Source organism: Oreochromis niloticus, linkage group LG14, assembly GCF_001858045.2.
Source record: "Oreochromis niloticus isolate F11D_XX linkage group LG14, O_niloticus_UMD_NMBU, whole genome shotgun sequence".
NCBI lineage: Eukaryota > Metazoa > Chordata > Actinopteri > Cichliformes > Cichlidae > Oreochromis > Oreochromis niloticus.
The window spans coordinates 37,955,511-37,970,717 of record NC_031979.2 but is presented as its reverse complement, the minus strand read 5'-3'; the positions used below and the strand labels follow the sequence as shown (position 1 = coordinate 37,970,717).

Sequence of the window (15,207 nt, the reverse complement as noted above, 5' to 3'; positions counted from 1 at the left end):
GATGAAGAGACAGCAGCTCAGCCATGAAGCGGCAGGTCACGTAAAATCTGAGAGTGACCAATCACGCTTCTCCGTCTGGCTATCCAATGGATGAGTCTGGTTTGGCGGTTCCTCATCCCGACACAACAGCTTTGGGATGAATTCGAGCGGAGACTGCGAGCCAGGCCTTCTCCTCCAACTTCAGTGTCTGCTCTGGAAGGATGATCAAAAAGTCCCAGAAACAGCCCGAAACTTTGTGGCAAAAGGCCGACGTCACGTTAAACCCTGTGGATGAAGAGTGGGATGAGGGCCGTGTGTGTGAAGGCAGACGAGTGAATACTTTTGGTAACATCCTGCAGTGCTTCACATCAGTGCTGGAATGACTGCAAATACACAACAATTTTAGGTCAAAGATGTTATTGTACTTTAAGAAAACTGCAGTTTGCTGAATCGGTTATTTTAACCAACAGGTCAGTTGAATCTCCTCTCTGCTGTTCTTGTGTCCTCAGACTAGTCTGGCTTTAGTCTGGATTTCTAACCTTGTGAAGCACCACAGCTTGGCCCTGTCAGGTATTTCATTTCAACAGACAGGGTCAGTGTGTGTTATTTCCTGCATTCGTCTTCTGTTAATCATAATGAGATATAAGTAAGAGCTTCCATCCATCCTCTTCTACTTATCCTTATCAGGGTCACGGGGGGCTGGAGCCTATCTCAGCTACCACAGGTCACCACAGACAGACAGACGACCGTTCACACTCACATTCATACCTATGAGCAATCGGTTTTATAAACAAGCCCGACTTCAAACTGAAACACAAAGCATAAGAAACATGAACGCACAGTTAGGGTCGGCTGGGCTCCTCCCGAGAGCATCTGTGTGGGATCGCTCTGTGCTCATGGAGCTGGTGGATTTTGGTTCCTCCCGGTGTTTAAACTGGGACTGTTTGTGCAGTGTAACGTGCTCTGTGCTGTGTGTCGAGGAGACAGATGATAGATGAAAACCAGAACAGAAGCATGGCGCTGGGGTATTTTCATAAAGCTGCAGAGCTCGCTGATCTTATCATGCAGGTCATCACAGTGCGCCGTACAGCTGAAAGTCTCTCTATCCACGGGTAAAGACGCTGTGGATAGAGAGACTCATAATCATCTCCCAAAGTGGGATGGATGCCGTCTCTCCTAACAAGTTTCCTCCGTACACAGAGAGCGTGCTTTGGATGAAGCACGTGAAGGTGACACTATGAAATAAGAAGTTCTCTATAAATTTTAATGAAATTGGCTACACAGATAAGCTACACAAAAACATCACTGTGTGTTGGAACAGGAACAGGAAGTGATGCTCTACCGCAGAGAGAGAACACCAAGCAAGAAGAGTGAAACAGAGCATCTGTGTGCACTTTGAATACACTTAAACTCATAATTAATCTCTTTTTCATTGTTGTATTGATCACTTTCACTTAAGTAAACAGACTTTTTAATTCACACCTTTTAGGAGAATACTAATCTTTCATTTACATTAGCTCATATCTAAGTGCATACAGGACTTATTTACAGTATTTGTAGCAGAGAAATATAAGAGATCTGCATAGTATTGTTGGTGTAGTAGGTGTACAGAGTGCAGTGACCTTCGCCTGTCTGTGATGTCCTTTGGCCCAGGTTTATGTCAGAAAGGTGTGATGACACATGGAGGAAGGGCGTGGGAGGAAGAAGAGTTGCAGAAAAAGCCTGTGCGTGTGTTGAAGTGCCATATTTGTTCATTTGCAAGTCAAAATTCAAACCTTTTCCTCGTGATAAAGAGGCCGAGGTTTTCCAAAGATGTTTGTAGAAAAACCCCTCTCGATGCAGTGAGTCATTGTTCCTCTGCCTGCGTCTGTGGTCGCGTCAGTTGGTTATATGAAAGCTGGCGCCTGCCTGAAACTGACTTTTTGGAGGGACTTGTACTGTGTGATGCTTAGGAACAAAGCCCTATTTCAGTGTGATAAATGTATTACATTTATTTATATACAGAGTCGTTTACATACAGATTGTGGCTCTGGTTTAAGTGAACAATAACAGAATGTACATATTTACACTTTTTCAAACACATAGGTTTTTATGCAGTGGTTTTACTGGTCCAGTTCACCTGAGACCAAATCGGACTGCTTCCTGTAAATGAGTTTGAAAAGAGGCTGATTCGGACGTTTTAAAGGTACATCAGTGCAGGAAGAGGTGATAAAATGTCAAAACCTCTGAGATATGTTGAGATATGTTGGCTTGTAGTTTAGCCGGCCATCAGGGATTTTTTACAGTCACAGACTTAAAACAGAAGATAGATGATAAATAGTTACTAAGTGATGAAATTCTGCATCTACAAAAAAAATACTTCAGTGTACTGACATGACTTTTCTTAATATTTAGGCCTTTGACTGTTTGATAGCAAACAGAAACATTTCAGTGTAGGTCTTTGAAAAGCCCGACGTGGTACCACCCAGCATCCTGAAATGGCTGGTCCCAGCAGGCAGCTTTGGCATATAGTCGCAGCTTTGGCATATAGTCGCAGTTTTTAAAGCTCACATTCATCACAGTTGTTCGTGTGTTAGCTTAAAGCTACAGCACGCTGGTCCTTGTCGTTGGGGTGAGCGATAGCTTCCTTTTGATGGAGCTCTGCGTATCGCTGCTCCTCCTCTCTCCGTTCGCTGCGACCGTTGACACCTCTGTAGTGGTTTGCATGTTCCTGAGGCTCAACCTGGCCCGGAAGGCCTTGCAGAAGATGAAGTAGATGAGCGGGTCCAGACAAACATTGAGAACGGACACAAAGACCGCCATTTCCTTCACGTAGAAGAACACCTGTCTCCACGAACAGTTGTTGGTCTTGGATGTGTAGGCGTAAGGAAGGCGAACCAGGTGGTAGGGGACAAAGCAGACGCAGAAGACGCTGACCAGCACCAGCATGTTTCTGCGCGATCTGGCGAGCTTCTTGGACCCAGTAGATGCAGGCTGCTTCTCCTGCGCCACTGAAAGCTTGCGAGAGGTTTTGTAGTAGAAGACAACCAGGCAGACGAGGACGGTCACGAAGATGGTGGCCGAGAAGACGTGGATGATTTTGTAAAGCACGCTGAGCTCTTTACTGTGCATCTCATCACAGCTCACTTTTGTTAGTGTTTCAAATACCGAGTTTTCTGTTATAAGAGAGACCAGGATGTAGGAGCTCGTCACAGTGATGAGGAAGACCCAGGTTACAATGGATATTATCTTAGCACCTCGTACTGTCTGCAGCATGTGATTTCCCAAAGGGTGGACGATCTTCAGGTACCTGCAGGGAGGAGAGAGCTATCAGTGTGTGAGTCAAACCAACCCTTTCACCTCCTGAAAATCAAAGATTAAGAATGTTCATCCAGTGTGGACCCATGTTCTCCATCCTGCACTTTCCACCATGTCTGCGCCCACTGACTGTTGGACGATTGTGGCCCAAAGAAAAGCTTTAACCGATAACCTTTACGCACAGAGACTTCCTCTTCAGGGAGGACAGGGAGCATTTCATTGATGACAGTAAACCCTTTATTCACAGGGACATGACTGATGACTGCCATTTCGAAGTAGACTGATAACTGGACTCTAGTTTGTTCCCTAAATTTTGTTCACAGTTGTTTGGACCTGCACTGTTGCCAGATCCGGATCTGTGTGATTCGAACTGGAGACGCTTCTTATTAAACTCACTGTGACACGGATACAGCGCTGTATGGGTCCACTGAGTCTGACAGGGTCTGAAGTCTGCTGGAAATAATCAGGTCAGGTAGGGTGTGAATATATGATCTACTGTATTTTCAGCACTATAAGGTGCACTTAAAATGCTTTAATTTTCTGAAAAATCGACAGTGCGCCTTATGTATGAATTCTAGTTGTGCTTACTGACCTCGAACCAATTTTATGTGGTACACGGCGCTCAAAAAACTGTCAAAAATGTTTTAGAACGACTTTGCTAAGCTACGAAGCCGCACCGCTTGATGGATTGTCGGAGCATTACGGCTACCGTAGTCAGGAGCCTCGCGGAGTCATCTGGGTCCTAAACTCCGTCACCTTCAGGTCCCAAAGTCAAACGAACACTGCGACATCACTGAGAGTTACAAACTGTCTAAATTCTTTCATCTTTGATAAAATGATCAGTGTTTCTGCTTTAACAGGTGTAACTATTAAATTTAACATCCAGGCATCCATGAAAAGAGAATTTATTACATTTAACAGAGTTAGAAGTTAGCAGGAAGTTAGCTCGCTAGCTTCCACCTAAACATGATATAGCATGTTCTGACTGAGAGATTTCTGAACAATTCAAACGTACAGCTCTGCTATCACTTCCAACATAAATGAAGACAGAAAACTAAACAGCAGTGACGTTTGTAGGGTTACTGAAGTTGGGCTAGCTGCTATATAATGATGTGCTACGTGATCGCTAGCGACACAGCTATGTTAGCATAACATAAACACAGTGAAGCTGGAGGATGAACGCTAACTTTTTTCCACTCGATAAAAGTTAACGTGAGGGTTCCCGATGGTTAGGGACAAATGCAATCGCATGGCAGGATGCTGTAAACGGACCAAACTTCAGTCAGGAGAACAACTGAGATAATCCATCCACAATACCAGGTTAGTCATTAATATACTGCAGCAACATGGGAATAGAGCAGCTGCCAGAGAATTCAACATTAATGAATCAATGGTACAGAAGTGGAGGAAGCAAGAAGAATGAGTTGAATAAAGTTTGACTTATCTGACTGTTTTGTTTCGCTGAATGCGCCTTATGCTCCGAAAAATACGGTAATTTGGCTGTTCCTGCTCTCCCTGGGTTTGGGGTTTTCCATTGGTCTGTCTCAGATTGGGTCTAAATTTTTTCAGGTCCAGCAGTAACAGCCGAGATCGAGTGGAGATGCACCACAGCGGTTTAAGCAAAGTTGACCGTTCACAAATGTTAAATGCAAATGCATTGATGTTGGTGTTTCACTTCTTAAATGATCCTCTTGATGTGTGCGTGTGTGTGTAATATGTGCAAATGTGCTGAGTCAGTGATGAACTGCGCTGTCGATTTCATTCTGCTGCTTCAGCTCTGACCACTGAGGCAGAAGTAGCATCAACACCACATCCTTTGCTTTTTAAACAAGTATGACGGTATCATGCTGATACCTCTCTGCAGCTGCAGAGACAACACGCAGCGTCACACTGACAGCTGCTAGGATCAGGCTCATGTCTACATCTGTACGTGTAATTTTCTCCTGTTTAGCTGAGAAGCCAGATGAACTGTAGAGCCACATAACAGACTTAATAAAAAGTCATTCACTGCTCACCTTCTGGAATTTTAAACGGTTGAAAATTCAGTGACCTAGTTACCAGGCAATGGCGCTAATCGCCATGACGCACATCGTGGACTGTTTATGGTTTTGAAAAAAAAAGTCCATCATGTATGCAGGTGGCGTTCGGCTCGGTGTCACGACCCGAATAAACGCCAGACAAACGTAACCACATTCGATTTCCTTGAAATTTAATTTGATACAGAGTGAAGACAATCATCTACCACAAGATAAGAACCCACATCCCATCCACTGTAAATACGCTGAAAATGTTTGCAGCAGAAACAAACTTGCTACAGCTTCAGCGTATTTTTGTATCAGCTGTATTTTTCTCAGGTGTGTTTTTGATTCTTTGGTTTTTTGAGTTTTGGCACCTGTTTTAGTTCCCTCTCTGTTCCCTGTAGGCCTCAGTCTTATTTGTCTGTCTGCTGTTGAAGTTTATTCTTCTGGTCTAGTTTTCTTTCTGTCCTTTGTGATTGTCTCCACCTGTCCTCTGTTCCCTGCTGTGTCTCATCTTGTAATCAGTTCCCTGATTATTTACAGTCCTCTCTTCTCTCTAACGCCTGTTTTTTCCCTGCTTTTGTATTTTTGCCTCAGTTTTGTGCAGGTGTCCTGATTACGTTCCCACCTGTTAGCGGCGATGAAGCCCATGAACGTGATGCTGGCGTACATGTTCAGGTAGAAGGCGGAGGCGCCGAAGTTGCAGTAGACCTTGCGGATGATCTCAGATTTAATGTTGGCATACTTCATAATTCGCAAAGGGAGGCAGAGGCTGATGAGGAAGTCGGCCGCTGCCAGGTTCTTCAGGAAGATGGTGACGCTGGACGCGTGGCGCTGACCCCTGAAGAAGTAAACGTTCAGGGTGAAACCGTTGAGGAACAAACCGACCTGCAGACACAGGAGGGACAGGAAGGAGGTTTGCATCATTTAGTCAAAGTTTAATAGTTATTTGCTGCCACATCATGAAGACAGAGAGGACAGCGACTCACTAGAAACACCAGGGTGTAGATCACCATGAAGAAGATGTGGGCTGAAGTGTCCTGGATGTCTTCATAACAGCTGGAGTTACTGTTGCTTCTGGACTGGTTGAAGGACGAAGCTGCCATGTTTCCGGGTCTGGAAAGACCAACCCGGGTTAGACGGCGGTTAAAACAGAGACGGTCACCACAGGAACTGCTGAAGGCGAAAAGGGAAGTGGTACAACACATGGTTACCAATCATGCCTTTTTCAGGAGGCCGCTGCTCTCACGGCACCTAAACAAATGTGATGCTAAATAAGAGGGAGCCTTTAGCAATAAACAAAACAAAAACTTGTGGTGAAAGGCGGCGAACATCACAGACGCCGAAGAAACGGATGATTTAGAAACAGCTCATTCTTCAAGCTGTTTGTTAAAATAGAAGAGCAGACAGAGGCAACGGTAACTGGGATTTTACTGATACAGATCTCCATCCAGACCAGATTCAGCGTTTTGTTTCAAACATGTAAATATAAATCACACCATAAACAGAAAACTGATAAAGAGAAAATCGAAGTATAGATACACTGAACAGGTAAAGAGAAGCTCAGACTGACTTCCTTTAATGATATTTAATCATTTAAACAATATTCACACAGGACAATATCACCTTTACATGGAGCTCAGACACACTCCATATTTAGGACGAGCTTCATTAACGTGCCCGCACACGCTTTTTCTAACATTTACACATAATTATGTCGATATTTAACACCAAGAAAAAGCAGGTCTTATTTTTTGTGCTTCATAGTGATAATCTGAACTGACCGCACCTGTGATTAGGAAGAATGAGGCTATGATGGGGCGGCGACTCTACGCCACGCACTGTGTGGATGTGGAGAAACGTCCTGTGGTCGTCTGAACGTCGCACATCTTTAGTGTAATGTCCCCCTTACACTCCTGCGTCACACATCAGCGGCACGCTTTTCACCTCTAAAAGGTCACTGAGGTGATTTTGGAAAGTTTATTTAGAATATGACTAATGTAACATTTCTGTTTGACCTGAATCTGATTTTTATACCTTACTGTTACCAAATACTGACAAATTTAGCATCATATTTATTTATATCAAACCATTTATTTTAAATCCTGTGGAGATTCTCACCACAGCCCAAAACATTCACATCATCAGCGAATAAAACTCATTTTAGAAAATCTTGTAAATATCATTGATGTGGGTCATAAATCTCGTGGTAAACGCAGAGTGGACGTGTTTCCAGAACCACAGATTTGTTTCCTTCTGTGTAATTTGTCATCTCTTCTGTGAGATGTGTTGGCGGCTGCGTTGTACACCTGATTCATAACATGAATATGAACAAGGAGCTTCCTGAGCTGCGAGCAACAGATTCACGTTTAGTGTTCCTCACCGCCTGAAGGTGTGTGGGGTTTACACACACCTGTACAGTGACACAGATTTACCCGACAGGTGGGTCTGTCACTGCAAACATGGCCTCGTAGCTGTGCAGCAACAGGACAGGTTACAGCAGCAGCTGCATTACTGACACTCGTCTCTGTTAGAGTCAGAAACATGTGGAGTAATGATGATTATTAAATCATCTTTGCCTCTCACAGAGCAGTGCGTCTCCTCCTGACGATCACAGCGGCTCAGACTTTCCTCCCAGAGGAGGAGGACTCCTGTCGGTCTGATCTCCTCATCGATACGACGATATGTGATCTCACAGAACCGATCGCTCTTATCTTTTCATCGACCCTGTGTGACATCTTCACAGGTCAGAGACGCAGGAAGGATCCTGCTAGCCTGTGTTAACCTACTTACTATCGTGAGCTTATCTGACCTCAGATCAGCACCCGTCGGTGTTTTTATTGCACAGTGTTTGTTTCATCTGTTCCACTTTTTTAATGGTGTTGTTGTTACTGCAGCAGAGCATCACTGATGTAAAGCAGAAAGATCACTGCATTCACACGATGACGGGCGGGGGTGTGGGAAGTTTCGTGAACCTAAACAGAAGCCGGCTCATCTTCATAGCCTGACCCCGATCACTGACAGCATCGTAACCAAGGCCTCCTCCTTCACAGGTTCCATCATCTGTCCTTACAGGTCGTTACCTCTGCAAAGCCCCGGCCCGATAAACCAGGACCAACATATGTCAGGGTAAAGCCCGGGGGCTGCCGTGGGGCCAGAGGAAGTCCCGCTCTGCCTGCTTCTTCTGGCACCTTCACCACAGCTCTGAATCCTAAACCACACACAGTCACATTTGCTGTGTGGCAGGCAGGAGATTGGACCCAAATGCAGGACTCGCAGGACACAGAGGGAGGAACTAAAGGAGCTTTCACTGTGCTGTGAAAGACTTGAATACAGGAAACAAGAAACAAACCATAATAACTAGAAGCTAGTAAACCAAGGCCTCAGGAAATGAGGAACACACAGCACTGAAGAGACGTACGACACGACAAAGGAGAACACAGAGCTTTAATACACAAGGTAGTGAGGAGGGAACAGGAAACAGGAGGGAAACACAGCTGGGACTAATCACACATAATGAGGCAAGGGGAAGCAAAACTAGATACACTGAGATGAGACACGAGGCTACCAAAGACAGACGAGCCCTGAGACACGACTGACTGAGGAGGCAGAGTGACTCTACGAGGGACACGGGGAAGGCAAAGCAACAGAAACCTAAATCCTAGGAACTAAGACTCTAACACAAGCAGAACCAAAACCATGAAAAAGAATAAAAGAGAAAATAAATTAACCGCAAACCATAAACACTGAGTCAGAACACTCAGGACCACGACACACAAGTCTGATGTGAACCTGTGAAGGCTGCACTGCAGAGCAAACACCACGGCAACAGGCAGCCGGGCATTATTATCATCATTATTATCATTATTATTATCATCATTATTATTATTATTATTATTATTATCATTGTTGTTTTAGTCTATAATTTCTCCACAGAGGTCTCCCTCCCTCCCTGAGCTTTTGTTTTTGAGCTGATGCTGAGGTTTGGTTTCACTCCCGTGTGACTGAGAGCAGCAGGCCCACATCACCTTTGAAACTCTGCAGACCTTCACACACTCGAAATCTGTGCCACTGTTTCACGCATTAAAAATATATTTCACGCTCAGTTGTTGTTGATGCGGCCGTTCACGCCGACCGCATAATTTTGCAGGAAGAACGTGAAACCAAACTTGATTTTTCAGAGACGAACAAACAGATCTGACCAATCAGATCACTGCATTTGGCAGCAAATGCGCTGAATACAGCGGCAACAGTGAAATAAGCTAGTCTGACCTCTGACACGACTGCACGCTGCTCTCAAAGTATTTATCAGTTTCTTCATTTTCGTCGCTCACTGTCCACACTCTTTCTTCCACAGTGGGTTTTTTGAGGATGTTCCACGTTCCACATGTTCATCAAGTGCACGTAACTCGATAAGTTTACATTTAGTCTGCGCTCTGACCGAAGCGTTGGCCTCACTCACGGATGGCGTTGTAGATGTCGGCTTCGTGCTGTCGGCCTGTTTATCGTTCTGGCTTCACCGTTCTGTTAAACGAGGGGTTTCGTTCCTGTGCGCGGCCCTGAGGGTCGATACGCTCAGTTTGGGTGTCGTGTTTGTGCAACAGGTCGACGCCATTTCCTGTTTCTAATCGCACAAGTGTCCCTGCAGGACTTATAAACTGAGGCTGAAACAGCAGACGCGATGGGGTAGGGCTGCTGTTGTTTTCCTTACAGGTGTTTCCAGTTCAGGTATGTGTGGTCATGTGACGAGGCACGCAGCTGTTGGCAAACATGCAGGACTCGCCCTGTTTGTCCCTCCACGCTGACGTTTTCATTTGAACAGTGGATTTAAAGCAAATGAAACCTCGATCTGTTTGTGATTGTGACTGCAGATATTTCCAGCTCTGGTGTTTTTCTCCTGACCAATCAGCTCAGCGCTCTCGTCTGCTCTGTTACATCAGCACTGCGAAGCTGCAGCTTGTGGTCACAGCGGCTTAGTTGCCACAGTGCGACCCAGTTAAAGAGAAACAGCAGCCACCGATAATCGAAACTTCATGAGAATTTTTTTATTGGCAAAGAAAACATTTTTTTTTAAAGTTCCACACTCAGAGAGGGTCTATTTTCTTTGAGGAAGCCTCATCACAACACTGCGTCACCACCAGTAATATCTCCCAGAAGACTCACTGACATGTGACTGAAAACTAAACCTGTGCTCAAACATCACTGTGGTGTCTCTGTGTGGTCAACAATGAGGATTTGTGCTTCTGCAGGAATCTACGCCGTACCTGCGTGAATCCGTCTGCACCTCACGAGAGATGTATTAGAAGTATTCATCACAGCATCAGTATAAGGATGTCAGCACATTCCCAGAGGGAGATCAGACCGTTGGCATGGACGTGAGGGAATAACAACAAGGAGGAAAAACCTGAGGGACAAATGTTTGACCACGAAAATAACCAACTACAAGACGTCCCAGCGGTTCATGTTGTTGCACTTAAGTCTGCCACAAAGTCACATCAACTGGCCTCATCATCGAAGAGCTGCGGTGCAGTCCGCTGCATTAGCAACTTTCAGTGCCGTTTCTGAGTGCAAACAGCATGTTGGGTACAAATCACATCCACGCGGCGCTTCCTCTGCCTCGCACCCACTTACTCCAGCACACCTGTCTCCGGACCGGGGAGGGGGGCGCCAGAGAGCCCTGATGGGACCCTCACAGCCACGGAGAGACCACCTACACAGGAACACATTCTTACTGTGAGGCGACAGCACTAACCACTGACTCTGTGCTGCCGGCACACAAACGCAGCCAATAACAGTTAACTATCATTGGAACCTCACAGCTAAATCACTCCCATCCATGGTTCTCAGTAATGATGGACAGCAGAGGAAAGCAGACGTTCTTTGGATGTTTGCACCTCTGTGCAGCCTGCAGCGCTGGGTCGATAGGCCGGGAACCACTGAACCACATGAAAGATGCCACCTGTGAGCCAAAGATACACAAGCCTGTACGCGCTGCGAGCAGTGAAACCGCAGGAGGAGAAGCTCCCATCTCTACATTCTCATCCCAAAACCAGAAAACATTTTCCTTTATTCACTACTTTCACACTTTCAGATCTGTGAGCAGACACACTAATACCAACAGCGGCGGTGTCAGTGTTTCTGTGTGAATATGCTAATCACAGCATTTAAAGGCCAGACATGTGACATGTAAGCATACAGGTGAGGTGGGGTAGAAGCAGCAGACTTACCTGCAGCACTGTCCTGTCTGCGCGTCTTCACGGTGAATCTGTGAGAAACCCTTTATGACTTCCTTCTGCACAGTTTATATGAGGAAGGCCAGGCCACACAGAGAGAGGGAGGGCGGTGGAGGAAGCTGGTGGTTGCTGCTGTGCTGACGTCCTGCATGCAGCACCGTTCCTCATTTGCAAGTCAAAAACACACACCTATTTTTACCAGGAAGTTTTCATTTTTCCAGAGATCTTTATTGGAAAGAGCTCTGCTCTGAGTGGATCTGTTGCGTGCGACACTGTTCATCAGAAAACAGCAACTGCTGGAAATACACTAAGTCAGACACACAAACCAGAACCAGCAGGTAAAAGCAGCTAAAGGTTAACCAGCAAGCTTTACGGCTTTGAGTCAGGCTTTGTGTGTAACACAGATCAGAGTCGACTCGTAAATGTCCCGTGACTCACAGTTTGTGTTCATGTTTTCTTATTTTCAATCAGCAAACATAATTCTGTTTTTATTCGATTTACGCGAGTGTTTAGTGTGAGCTGGGAGTGCCTGTCAGTTATTCAAAGCCGGTTCTGGGTCCAGCACATGTGTCAGAGGAAGAGCGACATGTCGCTGCTTGTTGAAGGTTTCTGGTTTTTAGCAGCAGAGTGAACGCTGTAAACACACAGCGAGCTGCGTCATGGGTTTGGTTTCCGGTCTTGAAGCGTCCTGGAGAACCTGCTGCAGATTCCAGACTGATGGTGGTGCTATGCTGCCTTTGGCCCTTTAGCCCAGGAGAAGACAGGGGTCAGTTTTGGCAATGAACTTGATGGCTGAAGACCCATAATCCTCCTCTCTGTGAAACATACGACCTGTGCAAACAGACACTATGCAGGACGGTGAAACCGCACTGAGTGTAGATCAGTGTTCTGGTTTTAAATTCTATTAGGAAGTGTTGAAGGCTGGTGCGAGTCCAGATTTTACATCCGCTTTTGCACCAGCTTACCAGACTCAGTGTTTTCTCTCTGTATCTAATTACAGACTGATTCAGGGTTCAGATTTCACAGCTGTTTTGGATTATCCGCTTTATCCTGTTTTCAGATTCCTTCAGACTGCTGTGGAACTTTGGGATGGTCGGGGCCTGGTTTCACATCTTGTTTTGGAGCCTGTTTTGGCCACACCAGCCCTCTGTTTGTATTCCCAGGCTGACTCCAGGGTTCTGTTTTTTTGGTTGTTGTTTTTTGGGGGGGGGGGGGGGGGGGTATTTGGGGGTTTTTGTTGGTACTGTTTTCAGGACCAGTTTAGTCTCACTTTGGCACAGAATTTGGACCAAACTAAAGTGATTGGCAGGAATCTCCCACACCAGCCTATTAATCAACGAAAGACCCAGACAGACTTTTAATTCATTTGAAAGCCTGATGCTTAGCCTCGTCCACCCCAGCTGTAAAACTCAGAAACCAGTCTTACTTGTTATCATCTATCGTCCACCTGGGCCTTACACAGAGTTTCTCTCTGATTTCTCAGACTTTTTATCTGATTTAGTGCTCAGCTCAGATAAAATCATTATTGTGGGTGATTTTAACATCCATGTAGATGCTAAAAATGACAGCCTCAACATGGCATTTAATCTGTTATTAGACTCAATTGGCTTCTCTCAAAATGTAAAAGAACCCACCCACCACTTTAATCACACTCTAGATCTTGTTTTAACATATGGCATAGAAACTGAACATTTAACAGTGTTTCCTGAAAACCCTCTGCTGTCTGATCATTTCCTGATAACATTTACATTTACAATAATTGATTACACAGCAGTGGAGAGTAGACTTTATCCCAGTAGATGTCTTTCTGAAAGTGCTGTAACTAAGTTTAAGAATATAATCCACCCACTGTTATCATCTTCAATGCCCTGTACCAACATAGAGCAGAGCAGCTATCTGAACGCTACTCCAACAGAGGTCGATCATCTTGTTAATAATGTTACCTCCTCACTACGTACGACTCTGGATACTGTAGCTCCTGTGAAAACTAAGGCCTCAAATCAGAAGTACCTGACTCCGTGGTATAATTCTCAAACACGTAGCCTAAAGCAGATAACTCGTAAGCTGGAGAGGAAATTGTTAGGTCTAATTGTTGAATGTTGCCATTGTGTTTCTTAAATTTGTACAGTCTTAGTTCAAGCAGTAAGATCAAAGCCATTCCTTTGATCCTGAGCACCTCTAACCACTTTGTGTTGGGGGAGGTTTTATTGTAGATACATCCTATCTGAAAGATCTGTTGTGTTGTAAGCTTCCTGCTTTTATGACCCTTTTGGTCATCAGGAGGTCACACAAACGCACCCCCAAAGCGCGCGCACGCGCGCGCGCACACACACACACTCTTACTTACATACAGAAGTTTGCTGTGTGAACTGTCTCTCAATAAAAGGCAGCAGGAGGAGGCCATCGTCGGGGTCATTCGTGATGAGCTAAGATACCAACGAGGCCTCCCTTGCGCAAGTAATCAATCGATCGACTGTCTTGTTTTCTTTCATGATGAATAAGTCTCTAGAACTAGCGGGGTTTGTGGGAACAGACCCAACCGAAATGATGGTTTGTATCATATCTATCTAATAGTTCATGTAAATGGAGAGTCCTCTTCATACCCTCAGGTTAATTATGGAGTAGGGCTGGGCCATATCATACCGTTCACGCTAATACTGGTATAATGTTGGGCAATGATAAGAAAATGAAATATCGCGATAGAATATGGGTAAAACGTGCATGCGCAGTGCCTTTGTTTTCATATGCACATGGCGGAAAAAGCGCGGCGGAGAATGAGAAGGGCGAAAGCGGATCGTTGAGTGAAACAGATGAACCAGAACTGGTTTGTAAAAATGCTGCAACGTCAGTGGTGTGGAACTGGTTTAGCTTTCATTTGTCAGATACACAACAAAGCACAATTTTTGGCAGAGCATGCTAGCGGGCCGTCGTTATTACCGTGTTTTTCGGAAAATAAGGCACACTTAAAATCAATTCTTTAATTTTCTGAAAAATCGACAGCGCGCCTTATGTATGAATTCTGGTTGTGCTCACTGACCTCGGACCGATTTTATCTGGCACATGGCGCTCAAAAAACTGTCAAAAATGTTTTAGTACGACTTTGCTGAGCTACGAAGCCGCACCGCTTGATGGATTGTTGGAGCATCATGGCTATAGTAGGCAGGAGCCTCGCGGAGTGATACGTACTGTGCTTCAACATAGGGGGTCATATGATTGTTGGTGTTCTCTGTATTTGTATTAGTACAGGGTCTTTACCTTACAAAATAAGGACATTAATGAAACTGTTGTTGTGATTTGGTGCTGTATAAATAAAACTGAATTGAATAGTGATAGGTTTGATACCATCAAACAGATGAGGGGGTAGACCAGGTTACTGAAAGTGCTTATGGGTATACTAACCTGTTCCCACCATCACCTCCACCTTGCTGCCACGATGAATGCCTGGTTTCAGATTAAAACATGCTGATTTTTTTCTCTTTTCCAAAGAAGAGAGAAAAGAATTTTAAATAGATCACGTCTTCCAGTCACAGATGGCAGAGCCTGACTGTAACCCTATCAGTCGGATCTCTGCACAGCACAGAGGGAAATATTCAAACTGCCTCAGGCTGGTTTGTCTCTGCTCTGGAGGGCAAACTGTCAGGACATGTTTTTGGAATAACAATCATGAAGAAATCTTTCTG

At 45.0% G+C, this 15,207-nt stretch overlaps 1 protein-coding gene across 5 annotated transcripts; it reads right to left on the bottom strand.

Annotated features, from left to right (window-relative positions):
• Positions 1-1,944: 1,944 nt before the first annotated feature.
• Positions 1,945-12,709, bottom strand: LOC102080330 (P2Y purinoceptor 14-like). Of its 5 annotated transcripts, none has more exons than XM_025898408.1 (5): positions 11,522-12,709; positions 7,084-7,254; positions 6,284-6,410; positions 5,923-6,182; positions 1,945-3,268 (listed from the first exon to the last, which is right to left on the bottom strand). In XM_025898408.1, exons 3-5 carry the CDS (start codon positions 6,398-6,400, stop codon positions 2,563-2,565), a joined length of 1,083 nt encoding a protein of 360 aa, XP_025754193.1. In that variant the 5' UTR covers positions 6,401-6,410; positions 7,084-7,254; positions 11,522-12,709; the 3' UTR covers positions 1,945-2,562. The 5 variants fall into 5 exon arrangements, with proteins under 5 accessions (XP_025754193.1, XP_019200907.1, XP_025754191.1 ...); XM_019345362.2 differs by having other exon boundaries at positions 6,284-6,470; positions 11,522-12,708; XM_025898406.1 differs by lacking the exon at positions 7,084-7,254 and having other exon boundaries at positions 6,284-6,467.
• Positions 12,710-15,207: the final 2,498 nt, after the last annotated feature.

Coding starts and splice junctions, on each gene's coding strand:
- LOC102080330 (XM_025898408.1), bottom strand. CDS start 6,400: ATGGCAGCTTCGTCCTTCAACCAGTCCAGAAGCAACAGTAACTCCAGC. Junction 6,183..6,283: donor TCTACACCCTGGTGTTTCTA/GTGAGTCGCTGT, acceptor CTGTGTCTGCAG/GTCGGTTTGTTCCTCAACGG. Junction 3,269..5,922: donor GGCTTCATCGCCGCTAACAG/GTGGGAACGTAA, acceptor TCCTCCCTGCAG/GTACCTGAAGATCGTCCACC.